Source organism: Zingiber officinale, chromosome 1A, assembly GCF_018446385.1.
Source record: "Zingiber officinale cultivar Zhangliang chromosome 1A, Zo_v1.1, whole genome shotgun sequence".
Taxonomy (NCBI): Eukaryota; Viridiplantae; Streptophyta; class Magnoliopsida; order Zingiberales; family Zingiberaceae; genus Zingiber; species Zingiber officinale.
Window position 1 is genome coordinate 140172736 of NC_055987.1, and position 17539 is coordinate 140190274.

The window sequence follows — 17539 nt, forward strand, 5'->3', positions numbered from 1 at the left end:
TACTTTCTTGTCAATTAATTATCATAGGCAATATATCTAGTTACGAATTACAGATAATTCCAAGAATTACATATATAACACATGCACCCACGTACACACGTGTGGTTTATATTTTTTACAATTTACAGTTGTTAATAAGTGGTCATAAAGTCCATTAATTAAAGAGGAATCTTCTCCTAAGTGACAGCCACCGAACTTTGAAAGATATTTCAGTTAGTCTATATGTATATTCGTACACGCACATAGCATAAGTTACAAAGTGTTAACTCTTCCCTTCTTTTATACATTGCCCTAAAACTAATTTTAGAGCATTATTTTGCATTCGCTAGTATCAGTCAGTATCCTTAATTTGGAGCTAGAGAGAGAGCCTAAAACTTCAAATTAGATAATAAACCCTATATATCTCTACTCTTCAGCATGCATATATCTACATATCCCTCAACAAACTCTCTTCACACTGCACCTCATCAACCACAAGTACTCATCATCATCATCATCATCATCATCATCATCATCTCCTATAAAATTAACTCTCTGTTACAGAACTCCTCGACCTTAAATTTTCATGGCGTAGGAGTCCATCGTGATGGACAAGAGAATAAGCAGCAGCCAGGAGGCGGAGGTGCGGAAGGGCCCATGGACCATGGAGGAAGACCTCATCCTCATCAACTACATCTCCAACCACGGCGAGGGTGTCTGGAACAACATCGCTCGCTCTGCCGGTATTGCTAACGTGTATTGCAACTTTGCTAATGTATATTGCAACATCGCTCGTGTGTGCAGGGTTGAAGAGGACAGGGAAGAGCTGCAGGCTGAGGTGGCTGAACTACCTCCGCCCGGACGTGCGGCGGGGGAACATCACGCCGGAGGAGCAGCAGCTGATCATGGAGCTCCACGCCCGGTGGGGGAACAGGTGAGCGAGAAGAGGCAGCAAGATAAGCAGCTAGCTAGGGTTTTGAGTGCAGCGAGAATTAGAAGGAGAGCCACGAAGATGCGCATGGAGTTGGAGATAGCCAATTAAATACGACGTGCATGGAGTCGATTGGGCGGTATTAATGGGAGGAGATGTGTGGCCAGAAATCTCCGGCGGCTGCATCCGGCGCAGGAGAGCCACAAATTCGATAGCCAGGGTTTGGGTGGCGGGGTATGAAATGGGTGGCCCGAGTTTTTTCCCACAAAATTAATTAATTGGTCCATACATTAGTCTCGGATCTAAGAGATTGAGCACGTGCACGGAGTGGTAGATCATGCTATAGATTAGGGTCGCTCACTGGTCGATACTTGTTTTTTCCTCATTCCGCTCAGGTTTTTTTTTTTTTTTTGGTTCTTTTACCAGTTTCATTGTCTCAATTAAATGAAAATTGCAATGGAAAGAATTAATCAGGTTTTATTTGAATGAATTAGGCAAAAATATTATTTCTTTTATATATAATTGACGTTCATTGATTTTTTTTGTAAAATTGTGAGGTGGTCAAAAATCGCGAGGCAGCTGCCGGGACGGACGGACAATGAGATAAAGAACTTCTGGCGGACTCGAGTGCAAAAGAAGCTCAAACAATGTGAGTCCTTTGTAAGCCTCAAGAACAACCCGGTGATTATTGACGACGCTAGCACTAGCGCGCTTCGAGTTGACACCGCCGGCAACGTCAGTAGTGGAGTTCATCAGGTTTGCGACGACAACATCATCGGCGGTGATCGCCACCACGCCGACGACATGGTTTCCGAAGGCTTCTCCACGGAGTCTAGTGACAACTTTTGGTCCTTGGAGGATTTCTGGTTGCTAAATTAAATTTTAAGATAATAATAATGTGCTAGTTGATCCTTGATTAGAGATCGAATGATCGATCATATATATAAATTGAACACGAAGTGGACGAGCTTTGTTGTTTAGAGCTAGCGCAACGTATATGATCGCACGCAGTAGTGATCACTTGATATTGTACAAATTAGCTTTGGGTACACGGCAACTACCACAAAATACACTTGTTATTTGTTTTATTTGTCTTATATTTTAAATAAGAAAATGGACACATTTTCCAAATTAAAAATGATCTATATACTCCCACACATATTAGAAACTTTAACTCCCTAATTTTATTAATTGTTTTGTTACATTTTAAATTTAGTTTCATTAATATATTAATATACAGATGCCACTATTCATTCTTCTAAAACTAAATATGTTGATGGCCAATAAACAAAAGTGTTCTAAAAAATGAATATGCAAAAACGATTTTTCCATGGATGTCTAAAAATGTGTAGAAAATCATCATAAGCATATTTGTGTGCATTGCATTTATCTTTAGTATTTTTTTTTCTCAAACAGAAAATCACCAAATAATTCTCTTGAATTCGATCAAATTGATTATAATTAAGTGGCAAAAGGTGAAGCGCTTTTCCCTACCAGGTCTTTTTGACCTAAAATGATAAATCTTCATCCATTCACCACCTGTCCCTCCAGGGCAAGTTGATTATAATTAAGCTTATAAGTAACTTAGAGCATGAAAGAGAGACAATGTACGTGAACTTGTGCCTGAGGAATCAAGATAATAGTACAGTTGAAGAGTTAGTTTTATTTAAAGATTGGGTTTTGATTTTGATGAATTAACGGATGGATTTCTATTAATATTAGTTGACATATTACGATCGTTTTTTAGTTTATCCTAATGATCGATGAAAATTTTTTATAGAATCAAACTAGTCATTTCAAAATTAATCGATTTAAATTGAATACCAAGTGCAATTCTAATTAAAAAAAATTTAAAACTAATAATGAATTAATATCGTGGCACCAATTCTAATTCCAATTGCCACTGTGATTGGAGCCAATACCGAACCGAACCACTCGAAGCAAACCCGAATCCAGCTTTACGGACACTTCCATTTCCGTGCATGGAGGCGACGCGAGCCTAACAATTAGGTATGCCATTAATTGCCGACCGCTGCCTAATGCAGCACGTTCCAAATCTATCTCCCTATTGGTAGATCCTCCCGCCATTTCCCTCGATCAATCTCCACCGCAATCTTGATTCGGTCGAAAGTGGAAGGCCGCGGAGCCACGTGTTGGAGGGCAGCAGATGCTGGATTTGGGCAGTTAAGGTAGGGTTGGGCGGGGCTTTTGAGTTGAGGCCGAAAGGAAATGAAGTTTCATGGTTTAAGTTGATGGTGAGCTGGCGTGGCTTTTAATAGGGAAAGAAAGTGTTGATGAAGGCCACGTTTTGTTAGCTTAAAGGGAAATGGGAAGGCGAAGGGGAAAGGGATTGTTGGAAAGTGCCCCCGTGCTTAATTGCTTTTGAAAAGATGCAACAGAGTGGTAAAGCTCATCTCAAATTTTCTTCACCTTAACGAGATAAAGAAAGTAAATTATCGTGACCGAACTACCTCTCTAATTAGGATGAATTTTATTCCAGAGATTATTTCCTAAAAATTTGATCATTGTATCTATCTTCTAAGTACCGATTTGACCACTAAAAAAACAATATTTTAGGGATGAAGATTTGTAACAAATAATTTTTATCGTAAATTTATCATGAATTTAGCAACAAATAACTAAATTGTCGCTAATTAGCAACGAAAACAACAACTGAAAAATAATTATGGGGAAATAGCAACAAACACTCTTTCATCATAAATTTTGTTACAAATTTGGGTCAAAATATAAAGTTCGTTAGAAATTTTACGAGATTTGCGGCAAAAAAATATTTTTGTCACAAATATAGAGTAAATTTTCTTTATCCCAGTTTAAGGAAAACCAAATCTAGGACAAACTTCACAGTTCATCCTAGATTAGGGACGTACTTCACAGTTCGTCCCAGGTTAGGGAAGAACTTCACAGTTCGTCCCAGGTTAGGGACGAATTTCATAGTTTGTTCCAAATTTCTATTTTTTTTAAATTAGAAAAAATGTGACAAAAATGTGGATGCATGAACTAAAAATCTTGGAATCATACAAAACGAGTTTCTATGCGTTCGTATCGATCTTCTGATCACAATAATGACATGAAATAATTTTTTCACTTAATATTTTGAGGTTTTTAAATTTTCGGAAATGAAAATTTTAATTGTTGATAAAAAAATTTATGAACCTCAAAATATTGAGTGAAAAAAATGTTTGAGGTCATCATTGTGATCAGGAGATCGATACGAACGCATAGAAACTCATTTCGTATCATTCCGAGGTGTTTAGGTCATGCATCCGCATTTTTATCGCTTTATTCCTCAATTAAAAAAACATAGATTTGGGACGAACTTTTATAAGTTTGTCCCACATCTGGGATGAACTAAATTTCGTTTTAGATTCGGGACGAACTTGGGGACGAATTTTTAATTGTCCCCAAATTTACCCTAATATCATCCCCACATCCCTAAGTTCTTTCTTCTTCTTCTTTTCACGACGACGGTGGTGGAATTTTTGTTTCGGCCACGATTCCACGATCTCCGGCAGGTAACCTTCGAGTTTCTTTCCTCTCTCATCTCTCTCATCTCCGGTGGGTTCGTCGTGTCTCCCCTTGCATGGCAGCAGCCGCGCCATGTCGTGCAACTGTTGGTGCACAGCAACCGCCTCGCCTTGTCGTGCGGCTGCCCTTGCACGGCAACTGCGGTGCCTCCTCATCGAGGCTACCCTTGCACGCCAACCGTGAACCGCCGGATCCGGGGCTTGCTAGCCGCTGGCAGTCGTTGGGAGCCGCCGGATCAGGCCCTTGCTGGCCGCTGGTAGTTGCCGGCCACCGGATCTGACCCTTCCTGGCCGCTGCCAGCCGCAGACCGCCAGATCCAGACCGTACTGGCCGCTGGCAGCCGTGTGTCGCCGGATCTAGACCTTACTAGCCGCTGGTAGCCGTGCGCCGTCGGATCTAGACCTTCCTGGTTGCTAGCAGTCGCGACCCTAGCTGGTTGCTGGTAGTCGCGGGCCGATTGCTACTGCCGGCCCCAACAACTGCTGCTGGCCCCTACGGTTGCTGTCGACCCATAATGTAGTAATATTTGTGGGTGTCCAATAGTATATTTGGTTGTATACTCTTATATATGATTGTAAACTTCGTATTATTGTTTATGCAAGTTAATTTGTATTTGATGTGGCTTGGAGAGATGCTTATCTTTATTCTCCGTTGTTAGGTATATGTATCTAGATATGTTATTTTAATAATGATAGCATTAGTGTAAGGATATCTAATTTTTTTTTATTTATAATGATAACATAAGTGTAGTTTATTTATATCTAGATATGCAGGTTATATATGTTTGTTAATACTGTCCAACTTTATTGTAATAATGAAATAAATGTGCCTATTATACTATCTGATGTTATTATTTTCTTTGTTATATTTTATTTCATTTGTATGTGCACTAAGTATATATTCATCATTAGTATATTATCTTATAGTTTTTATTAATATAGTTTATTGGAAATAAACAAAATACAGAATGAAAGAAGTTGGATGTATAACAAGAACTTGCTTGATCGTCGCGGTTTAACCAATGAGTTTATCATTGGCTTGAGGCAAATTTTGAATTTTGCATCTAGTCAAGTTGAATATATGGATGACAATAAGATAAGATGTCCTTGTAAAAAGTGTCACAATGACAAATTTTTACTCTGTGATAAAGTTGAAGAACATCTTTGTAGATTTGAATTTATCCCGAAGTACTATAATTGGACATCTCATGGTGAACCGTTCATATCTGATGATGATTATGCACGAAACATACAAGCCTCAGTTAGTGGTGATCAAAGTTATTATGATCAATTAAATCCATATCAGAGGATGGTTATTGATGCAGCAGGTCAGAATTTTAATCCGGACATGCATGGTACAAGTTATAGTTATCCTCCACCAGTTGAACAAATGTTTACTACTTATACATCACCTTTGGAGGAGGTAGAAGTACCAGGTGTTGATGAAATATATGTTAAATTTCAAGAAGTGTTGAGTGCTGCTGATGAACCATTATGAGCTGGTTGTAACACTCACACAAAATTATCTCTCACCGTAAGATTGTTGAATGTCAAGGCTGAGTTTAGTGTGTTGGAGGATTGTTTTAATAAGTTTGTTCAAACTTTTGAAGAGTCATTGTCGCGTGATAATATATTGCCCAATGATTTTTATAATATGAAAAAACTTATTAAAAAATTAGGTCTTCCAGTGGAAAGAATTGATGTATGTAGAGATGGTTGTATGCTATATTGGGGAGATGATGCAGATGCAGATGTTTGTAAATTCTGTAATCAAGATAGGTACAAGACCATCAGAAGAAGTCAACAACGACGTAAATCATACATTCAGTTATTTTATTTGCCTTTAACTCCTAGGTTACAAAGACTTTATGCATCAAAGACAACTGCTGAACATATGACGTGGCATGCAAATCATCAAACAGAAGATGGACTAATGTGTCATCCATCATATGCAGAGGCGTGGAAAAATTTTGATAGAACATATCCGAAATTTGCAAAGGAGACTTAAAATATTAGATTAGATATCTGTACTGATGGATTTGCTCCGTTTGACAAATCAGGGAAAAATTATTCATGTTGGCCAGTTATTTTAACTTTGTATAATCTTCCACCTGGAATGTGCATGAAAACACCTTATATGTTTTTAACATTGGTTGTACCTGGGTCGCAAAATCTGAAGAAGTTAATAGATATTTATTTACAACCTTTGATTGTAGAATTGAAACAATTATGGGATGAAGGTTTTCCTACATACGATGTTCATACTAATCAGATGTTTGTAATGAAAACTACTCTTCTTTGGACCATAAATGACTTTCCAGCTTATGGTATGTTATCATGTTGGAGTACCGCTGGGATCTTAGAATGCCCAATATGTATGGAGAGATCAAAATCAATCAGATTGAAACATGGGAAGAAGCTGAGTTATTTTGATTGTCATAGACAATTTTTACCACTAAATCATATTTCAAAAGGAATAAAGATGAATTCACTAGGAATAGAATTGAAAGAACACTTCCACCATTAAGATTGACAGGTCAAGATATTTGGTACAGAGTGCTACACTTTTCATCTATTATTAAAGACCCACATGGTACAACATATGATTATGGAAGTACACATAAATGGACAAAACAGAGTATTTTTTGAGATTTACCATATTGGTTTAGTTATTTAATACATCATAATCTCGATGTAATGCATATTGAGAAGAATATTTTTGATAATCTGATAAATACAGTGATGGATATCAATGGGAAAACTAAAGACAATCTCAATGCAAGAAAAGATATGCGACTCCTTTGTAAAAGACCCACTCTTGATGTCGATGAAAATAGTAGGGGGCCAAAGCCAAAGGTAGTTTATATATTAAATAAGGATCAGAGACATGTTGTTTGTGAATGGTTGATATCAATGAAATTCTAGATGATTTCGTTTCTAATCTTGGAAGATGTGTCAATATGACAGAATACAAATTGATTGGTATGAAAAGTCATGACTGTCATATATTTATGCAAAGACTTATTCCTATTGCTTTTAAGGAACTATTACCAAATTTTGTATGAGGTACAATTACAGAATTAAGTATTTTTTTACACGATATTTGTTCAACTATTTTGAGACACTCACACATGGAGACGTTAGAGAGAGACATTCCAATTATTTTGTGTAATTTGGAAAGGATATTTCCACCCTCATTTTTTGATTCCATGGAATATCTTTTGGTTCACTTGCCATACGAGGCCAAAGTTGGAGAACATGCCCATTTCCGATGGATGTATCCATTTGAAAGGTAAAATTTTCATCTGTTATATTTCGACAAATTGAATGCATAAAAATATAATCATTTTATTATAATTAATCTAATATAATTTATTTTATTGCAATCAGATTCTTATATCATTTAAAGAAAAAAAAAATAAAAAATAAGGCACATGTTGAAGCATCTATTGTTAATGCATATATTGTGGAGGAGGTAACAACTTTTGCATCATATTATTTTGAGCCTCATGTTCAAAGCAAACAACAGAGACTAGGAAGAAATGATGAAGGTCCAATTGATCCCAATATAAACTTATTCTCAAATTTTAACTACCTTGGTCGACCAAGTGGACCATGTAAGGAGAGATACTTAACTAGTCAAGAATGATGAGCAACTCATACATATATTTTACTAAATTGTCCAGAACTATCGTCATATTATGAGTTAGTATATATTTTTAATCTTTTATATTTCTTCTGTCATAACTTTTAGTGTTATAATTTAATTTTTTTTATCATAGGATTTTTGAAAACTTATATTCTGGCTTATCACCACAAGAGTTTGATCGCTTATGCGAAGAAGAATTTGCACCATGGTTCAAATCATTTGTAAGTAGTCAATTTAAATTTGAATTTCAAATATGAATGTTTGTAATAATTGTCAAATTTGAATTTAGGTTTATGATAATCAAGCTCAGATTGAGCAAGAATTGCTCATCCATCTAGCATGGGGTCCGAAAGGATTGGTACGCACATGACCAACATATTTCATAAATGGATATAATTTTCATATTCAAGAATATGGAATGGGAAATACTACAATGAATAGTGGAGTTTGTGTTAAGTCATCCAATGATGGAGATGCAAGAAATGATTTTTATGGCTTACTGGATGAAATTATAGAGGTAGCATACCCTGGCCCAGAAATGTGAGTTATTCTATTCATGTGTCGTTGGTTTGACCCTATCAGAGGGATGAAGGTGTATCCACGATATAATTTGGTTGAAATAAATCATAAGAGATTGTATAAAAAATATGAATCATTTGTGTTGACATAGCAAACAATTCAAGTATTCTATGCTTCATATCCTAGTTTGAAACGTGACAAAATTGATTGGTGGGTTGTTTGTAAAACGAATGCACGGAAAAAAATTGAGGAACATTGGGAGGACATTGCTTATCAATAAGAGAAAGTTACTAATACATTTCATATAGAAGAATATATTATTCCAATGTTACAAGATCCCACCGGAATAGTGATAAACGTGGATACAACTGAAATTGATGATGATGATGATGATGATGAGGAGGAGGAGGAGGACAATGAAGACTTTGAGTTTTTATAATGAGTAAGTTTTGTTATCTTAATATAATACATTTATGATATTTTCAATTTGTAATTCCCAAAACTCATAACTCAATTAGTTTATTTGTCTCAATTATATACAAAACGGTTTCATTTTTAAATTTATATATCTTATCTGTTAATACTCTGTATTTTTTTTATAGATAATTAGAAGTTATATCTTATCGTCTTCTGGTGGGGGGTTCGTGGATTCACTTTTTTCTTAGGAAATATGGTAAGTTTTTTTATTTCATATTATTTGTTATGAAACAAATTTGTATTAAATTTTTCCTATGTTTGAATTTTCAGAATCTCTTTCGACGAGGTGGTCGCAGACAGAGAGCTCAACATACAACACCTACAGATACTGTATCTATGCCCCTATCTAATCAGGCAGACACTGCAGGACCGTCCCATACACCTTCAACAATACCTTCCTGTGCACCATCGCCTGCCCCTTCCCCTTCGGCTGTACCTTCGTTGATCGAGTCCCTAGTAGCCTCTTCTATTCCTTCCCGACATTCGATTGTTGAGAGGCTAGACACTCGAGAGTCTATAGCCCCTTGTGGAGATTCGTAAGTAAATTTAAAATATTTTATTGTTTCAACTTCCATAATTATTTAACATGTTTTTTTGTAAATTATAATAGGTTCGATAATTCTGTCCATGTTATTCACGAGATTAATCGAATCGTGAATAACCATTGGAGAGGGGACTCGATGAGTTATACTAGCACTCCAGCACCGACTAGAGAGTTATGGTGGAGTGAATTTAGGGTATAACTCATTTGTTTTATATCTTAAATGAAAGTAAATATATAAATAATTATTATTTTTTCTATTACAGTGATCATTCACTTGGGACATGAGTGATGAGATGGAAATAAGAAGGATTTTCACGAAAAAATATGGCGATCACATTCTCCATGTACTCAATTATGTGAAGTCAAAGGGGAAAAAATCACCATTCATCACTGAGGAAAACTGGATAAGGATTATCAATTATTGGAAAACTGAGGAGTTTAAAATAAGAAGTCACCAGAATAAAACAAATCAATCTTTTAATTCTGGAGATATGTCTACTACATATACAGGAGGATCTATCAATATTGATGAGCATAGATGTAGATTGATAATTTTTTAACACTCCCATTATTTTCTTAATCTATTTGATACTATTTAATTATCTTTTTTTAGTCCAAAGAATTAGGAAAGGAGCCTACATTTATAGAAACTTTTACCCGCACCTTTCAGAAAAAAGATAAGACTTGGAGCGGAGACAGAGCTAGAGCAATCAAGGTTTAAGTAAATTTTGGATCTAAATTTATAACTTAGCTTCTATTATTAATGTACCCACTATAACTTTATAGTCTTGCGTTCCTAAATTAATGTTATTATAATTATAATTTATTTTTTTATTACAATACAGGAGCAATATGATGAACTAGAGGCAGCACAGAGATGTTCTGGTTCTGCTAGTGCAGATATGGAAGGGTCTGAGTCATCTATTGGTACTGATTTAAATTTATGTCTACAGGCGAGTGGAGGGTCAAAAAAGGAGGAAAGATGTTTGGAATGAGTTCTTTGAGCAGAACCATAGAGTTGGTTGTATATATATCTTCTTCCTCCTCACAGACCCAGCAGATGAATCACTTGACTGAAAGAAGTTTCACAGTTGAAGGAGATTTTAAATGAAAGGGATGAAGAAATAAGACAAATGCACCTAAATCAGGAATTGATTTTGCTACATTTTCAATTAATTTCTGCTCCAAGTCAGAATCCTCCTGGTGATGGTGATGATGGTGATCATGATGATGGCAATGGTGGCAAATCTTAGTTAATTTATGGTAAGTTTTATATTAGATTTTTTTTAGCATGTATTGTTATAGTTTCTTTTATATTTTTTATTTTACCTTGATACTTTGCATGTTATGCCATGTTTTATATTTTTGATTTGTCTACTACTAACCTATGCAAATTTAGTTATATATATTTCAATACTTTTATTATGTCATAAACATTTGATACATGTATTTTTGATTACATGATCTATACATTTTTATTATGTTTAATTAAAAGTTTTATTTCATGTATGTTTCATGCAAATAAGGATAAATGATATTTTTTTGCTATCTAATTCTTTGATATATTATGATAACCATGTATTAGGACATATCATATCCAGATATTGATAATTCATATAGTGTGCCACAAAACTAGATAGTAGAATCATATGCATTCATTATTGAAATCCTTAGGTAAAAGAATATCTGCACTATCAAATGATCAATTGGATGAATAATTTTAAAAGCATAACATAACATGGTGACAGGATGAGGACACAGTTGATTTGGACAAGACGTTTAACAAAAGAATATATAGGTGTATAAGAAAAAAAAATCTCCGAATTACAATAGTGGATTTTCTTATTCTTTAGATGCTTTGAGGTATTTGTTATTTGGATTATGAGTTGTTGAACCAAACTAGTTCTTGTTTTGATGTGTAAATATGATGTGTGTTGAGTTGACATATTTGAATGATGATATGAGATGTGTAGTTTTGTTGTTTGTTTAGATGTGTATAAATATGATGTGCGTTGAAGTTTGACTAATGTATTTTAAATTTGGATATACGGATGATAAGAGATTTATAGATCAGGTTATGTAATAATGTATTTGATATGTAAATAGGATAAATAAAATAAAAATGTAGAGATTTTTTGATTTCTTTTTATTTTGGGACAACATTTGGGACGAACTAGGGTTCGTCTCAAATTTGAGATGAATTTGGATTCATCCCTAATTAGGGATGAATTCGAGTTCATCCCGAATTTGGGACTAACCTTGGGACGAATTTTGGTTCATCCCAAAATCCCACACCGAATTACCTATGTTCATCTCAAATTAGGGACGAATTGATTCGTCCCAAATTTGGGACAAATCAAAATTCGTCTCCAATTTGGGACAAATTTGGGTTCATCCCAAAATTTGGGTTTACCTTCAATTCCCAAAATTCGTTCTAAATTAGGGACGAATTTTGATTCGTCCCGAATTTGGGGCGAATCTGGTTCGTCCTGAATTTGGGACGAATCTGGTTCGTCCCAGTCCCAAATTCGGGATGAATATGGTTTGTCCCGAATTCAGGATGAATCTGGATCGTCCCGAATTTGGGGCGAACCTTGGGAATTCGGGTAAACCCAGATTTTGAGACGAACCAAAATTCATCCCAAATTTAAAGACATTATATGGTGTATATTTGTAACAAAATTTGTGACAAAAATTACAATTCGTCGTAAAATTTGGGACGAATTTTTTTTTTTCGTTGTAAGATTTAGCAAAGATTGATTTAGGACGAATATATTTTTGTTGTAAAAAATTTTGAGATGAAAATTTTTACAAAATTCGTCCTAAAATCATGTTTTTTAAATTTGTAGTGGACTATATCTATGGGATAAAAATAAATTACAACATAATGGGCGTAGCATTGTTGAAAAATTATTGTGTATATATATAAAAATAAAATTGGATAAAATTATCATTTAGAAACTACAAGAAAAATAAATAAAATGAGTGAAAATCATACAAACTATGAAATCATTAGACCAATCAAGTCAAATGGTTCATGGATTGGACAAATTAGGGTATCAAATGGATTATTACTTTGATTTGAAATATTAATAAAAAAGTGACTACATAGGTCGGTAGTGGAATTTTATGGATTAGTCTAGCAAAGTGAGGAAGTGGGCCTAGAAAAGTGGTCAAGTAGATTGATTGAGCTAAACAAATATAGTGATCAGCCATGTCAATGGATATGATCAAGTTGGTTAGGTTAAGCAGATCGATTATGTCAGTAGGGGGATAGAGCAAAATTATTATTTCAAAATTTAAATGAAAATAAATATAGGAAATTAATACAGCGAATTGAGTTAAGACAAATTAAGCAAATTGTTCAGTTGGCAAATTAGTTTGGGGCAACGTGAACTGAGAGGTTGATTAAACTAATCGAGTTAAGATGGCTGATTAGACGTACCATGAAAGCCTATATTAGTTAAACTGTTACACAATCTTACATGTATAAGATCAAGTAAAGGACTATAAATGGAATATTGAATACAAACAAATTTAACCTTGTATGATATGTTGAGATGGCCTTGATGTATTAAATTTCAGATTGTCTAGTTGGGAGGGCTGAGTTGCTAAGTGCCCAACTCAATCATGTGTCAAGTACGCACACAAAGTAGACTGACCTGTCCAAGTGGGGAGGGATGCTATGACTATCGAGGCCTATGTTAAATATAATTTCTTTAAAAGAGATGCCGAGCAGTTGCCGAGTGATGGTCATTCATTATCTTTGTCAATTGGGTTTAGTGTAATTCGAACTCTAGATCTGCACCCTTTGCGAGCGTGTGTATGAGAGAAACTAAAGCAATGCGATACCTCAATCAAAGCCATCTACATGATATAATTATTATCTACAACAAAGCTACATCAAAATTAAAAATAATGACATTTTGAACATTGACCCGAATCCAAAACTAGTCATTGTTCCTTACTAGTCGCTGGAGCAATTCCTATAATGTAGTGGAAGTCTTCTGAAGGAATTGGGTAACAACCAAAGTTCGTCTTCAATGAGGATGTGAGGAGGAAGAACAATTAGTGAAAGTCAAGATGCTCAAATCAAGTTTGACTCCTTATATATCTTGGCTCATACTACCAGGACTATCCCCTAACGTTAATATTAATGAATTAGGTTATTAGATCTATATATTGAATCATTCAATAGCATACTCTCCCTTAATGCATAAAGATTATATCACTTAATGGAGTTTAATCTTAATGGCAAATTTGTATGTACGTTGTTAATTCAATTATTAGCTCACCAAATGAAGACTTAATCTTTTAATCTTCTATTTGGGCTATATTTGATTATGTATGTACCACATAATACCTTATTTGAGCACAACATGTTAAAACTTTATGAGTTAAATATCTCCTTAAACAATCTAGTCCATTAATTTAATTAGTATAGGATTAAATCATAGTACTAATTTCATGACATAGATCAAATGTGGATGTATAGTATGAGAATGATATAAAATGTAATATTTTTGTACGTGCACATTCTCCTTAAGTTCTTCATATGACTTAAATCAGATCCAAATCATGTTTACTAAAATTAAAACTACAATAGTAAACCATGATTCTATGACTCAAAATTTAATCATATATCATATCTACAAATACTATATGCAAAACTACAATAAAATGGCAAATGTGCCCATGCTTAATTGCTTTTGAAAAGATGCAACAGAGTGACAAAGATGTCTCAATTCATTCCAAGAGTTTTTCATCATCAGTCTCACAATAAGATGAAACTCGTAATCATGATGATCGAGTAGACTCTCTAGGTGGGATGAATTTTATTCCTTAAGGAATTGTTTCCTCAGAAATTTAATTCCTACTCTCATATAGTAATCTACCATCCAAATAATAACTCATTTATGCCGATGGAGATAGAAAAACATACAACATAATGGACTTAGCATTGTTGAAAAATTATTAAATAATGTGTGTGTATATATAAAAAAGAAATTGGACAAAATTATCATTTAGAAACTAAAAGAAAAATAAATAAAATGAGCGAAAATAATACAAAACTATGAAGTCATTGACCAATCAAGTCAAATGGTTCATGGATTGGACAAATTAGGGGTATCAAATGGATTACTAATTTGATTTGAAATAATAATAATAGTGACTACATATGTGTCAAAAAAAAATGAATCCGATCCTACCATCAAATCCGAATCGATTTGAAAAAAATAGATTCAGGTTTGATATTTTTGGATTCAGGTTGGAGGATTTTCAGGTTGAAATTTTTTTAGTCGGATTCAGATTGACTCGGGTTGATCCGAATTTAGAATTTAGTAGATTTTTTAGAGTTAAATCAAATTTTATTTTTAAAATTAAGATATTTTTATGTATATTAATATTAATGTTAGTATGATAATGATGAAATATTGAGATAAAAGTAAAGAATTATAGGAAAAATAATTTAAAAAGTTATTTTGAATTGGATTTTTGGGTTATTCGGGTCGGATTCAGGTTGATCGGATTGGTTGAGTTTAGGTTCAGATTTAGAAGTTTCGGGTTGAGTTCAAGCTCAGATTAGATTCGGATTGGATTTAAAAAAAAAATTCCAAATTTTGTGGATTAGTCTAGCAAAGTGAGGGAGTGGGTCTAGAAAAGTAGTGAAGTAGATTGATTGAGCTATACAAACATAATGAATCGGCCATGTCAATGGATATGATCAGGGTGGTTAGGTTAGGTTAAGTAGATCGATTATGTCAGTAGGGGGGATAGAGAAAATTATTATTTCAAAATTTAAATGGAAATAAATAGAGGAACCAATACAACGAATTGAGTTAAGACAACTTATGCAAATTGTTTGATCGGTTGGCAAATTAGTTTGCAGCAACATGAGCTGAGTAGGTTGATTAAACTAATCGAGCTAAGATGGCTGATCAGACGTATCGTGATAGCCCTATAGTAGTTGAACTATTACACAATCTTACTTGTATGAGATTAAAGCACTATAAATGGAATATTGAATACAAACAAATTTAACCTCATATGATATGTTAAGATGGTCTTAATGTATTGAATTTCAGACTGCCTAGCTGGGAGGGGTGAGTTGCTAAGCGCCCAACCCAATCGAGTGTCGAGAACACAGAGTAGCCTGACTTGTTCAAGTGGGGAGGGGTGCTATGACTATCGAGGTCTATGTTAAACATAATTTCTTTAAAAGAGATGCTGAGTAGATGCCAAGTGATGGCCATTCACTGTCTTTGTCTATTGGGTTTAGTACAATTCGGACTCTGCACCCTTTACAAGCATGTGTATGAGAGAAATGAAAGCAATGTGATACATCAATCAAAGTCATATGATGTATTTACAAGATCTAGTTATCATCTACAATAAAGCTACATCAAAATTGAAAATAATGACATTCCGAATGTTGACCCGAGCCCCAAGCTAGAGCCATTGTTCCTTACTTGTTGCCGGAGCAATTCCTACAATGTAGCAGAAGTCTTCCATAGAGATTGGGCAACAACTAAAGTTCCTCTTCAATGGGGAAGAGAGGAGGAAGAACAAGCAGAGAAAGTCAAGATGCCCAAATCAAATTTGATTTCGTCCTTATGTACCTTGGCCCATCCTGCAGGGACAATACACTTAAAGCTCATAACCCATTAATAGTTATTAATTTTAACGAATTGGGTTACTAGATCTATATATTGAATCCACATGCAATCGCATACCCCCTAATGCATAAAGATTAGATCACTTAATGTAGTTTAATCTTAATGGCAATTTTGTGTTCATTGTTAATTCAGTTATTAGTTCACCAAATGAAGACTTAATCTTTCAATTTTTCACTTGAGCTATACTTGATTTGGTATACCCCAAATAACACCTTAGTTGAGCTCAACATGTCAAAACTTTATGGGTTAAATACACCCTTAAATAATCCGGTTCATTAATTCAATTAGTACATGACTAAAGAAATCGGAGTTACTATAACTATAACAAAATTCAATAGTAATCACAATACTAATTTCATTAATGATATAGATCAAATGTGGATGTGTAGTACAAGAATAATACAAAATATAATCTATACGTGCATATTCTCCTTAAGTCCTCCATATGACTCAAACATGATCCAAATTATATTTACTAAAATCTTATGCAAAACTATAGTAGTAAACCATGATTCACTATCCAATGACTCAAAATTGAGTCATATATTATATTTACAAATATCGTGTGCAAAATCGTAATAGTAAATCATGATGTCTTTATGTCAGAGAGTCAAAACCTTATACGTACATATAAAAACCTTTATTACATACAAAATAAGTCAAAAAAATACATGTGTTCATTAATATAAATCATTACACCAAAATACAGATTCCTACTAAATGGACACTTTATTAAAAAGAAGAACTCTCATATTCAGCACATGATGATGAAATACCTTGGGCGACAAGTGATAACCAATAATTTAACGTATTATTTTGTGCTCCTATTTGGTATTTTTAATCCTTTTATGTGTTTAATTCCACATTTATATCATATTTCACAAGTAAGAGTTTATTTTGAGATTTATTTCAAATCATTTCTAATTGATAGCATTTTTACCAATATATGAGTGTATCTTATTTTATAGGGACTCAAAAGAGAAATCAACCGAGCTCGGAGCACATCACAACAGGGAATACAGTATTATCACGTCCCCTAACACGGTCTAGTCATGTATCACTTTGATTGGAACCTCTCTACAATAACTAACATGGCCATGGCCAAGGACAGATTCAAGAATTAGAGGTAAGCTAGGTTGATTGTTGGAATGTATACTAAAAGTCTAGCTTTTGTAAACATTTATTTTGAAATAAAAGAATCATATTTGGTCAATATCT

The 17539-nt window shown here is 34.2% G+C and overlaps 1 protein-coding gene across 1 annotated transcript; it reads left to right on the forward strand.

Annotated features, from left to right (window-relative positions):
* Positions 1-445: 445 nt before the first annotated feature.
* Positions 446-10897, forward strand: LOC122003973 (MYB-like transcription factor EOBII). Its single transcript, XM_042558932.1, has 9 exons — positions 446-722; positions 784-913; positions 1468-1776; positions 9036-9065; positions 9371-9430; positions 9711-9837; positions 10490-10554; positions 10598-10661; positions 10838-10897. Exons 1-9 carry the CDS (start codon positions 587-589, stop codon positions 10895-10897), a joined length of 981 nt encoding a protein of 326 aa, XP_042414866.1. The 5' UTR covers positions 446-586.
* The last annotated feature ends 6642 nt before the right edge of the window (positions 10898-17539 follow it).

Coding starts and splice junctions, on each gene's coding strand:
- LOC122003973 (XM_042558932.1), top strand. CDS start 587: ATGGACAAGAGAATAAGCAGCAGCCAGGAGGCGGAGGTGCGGAAGGGC. Junction 723..783: donor CAACATCGCTCGCTCTGCCG/GTATTGCTAACG, acceptor TCGTGTGTGCAG/GGTTGAAGAGGACAGGGAAG. Junction 10,555..10,597: donor GCTAGTGCAGATATGGAAGG/GTCTGAGTCATC, acceptor TTATGTCTACAG/GCGAGTGGAGGGTCAAAAAA.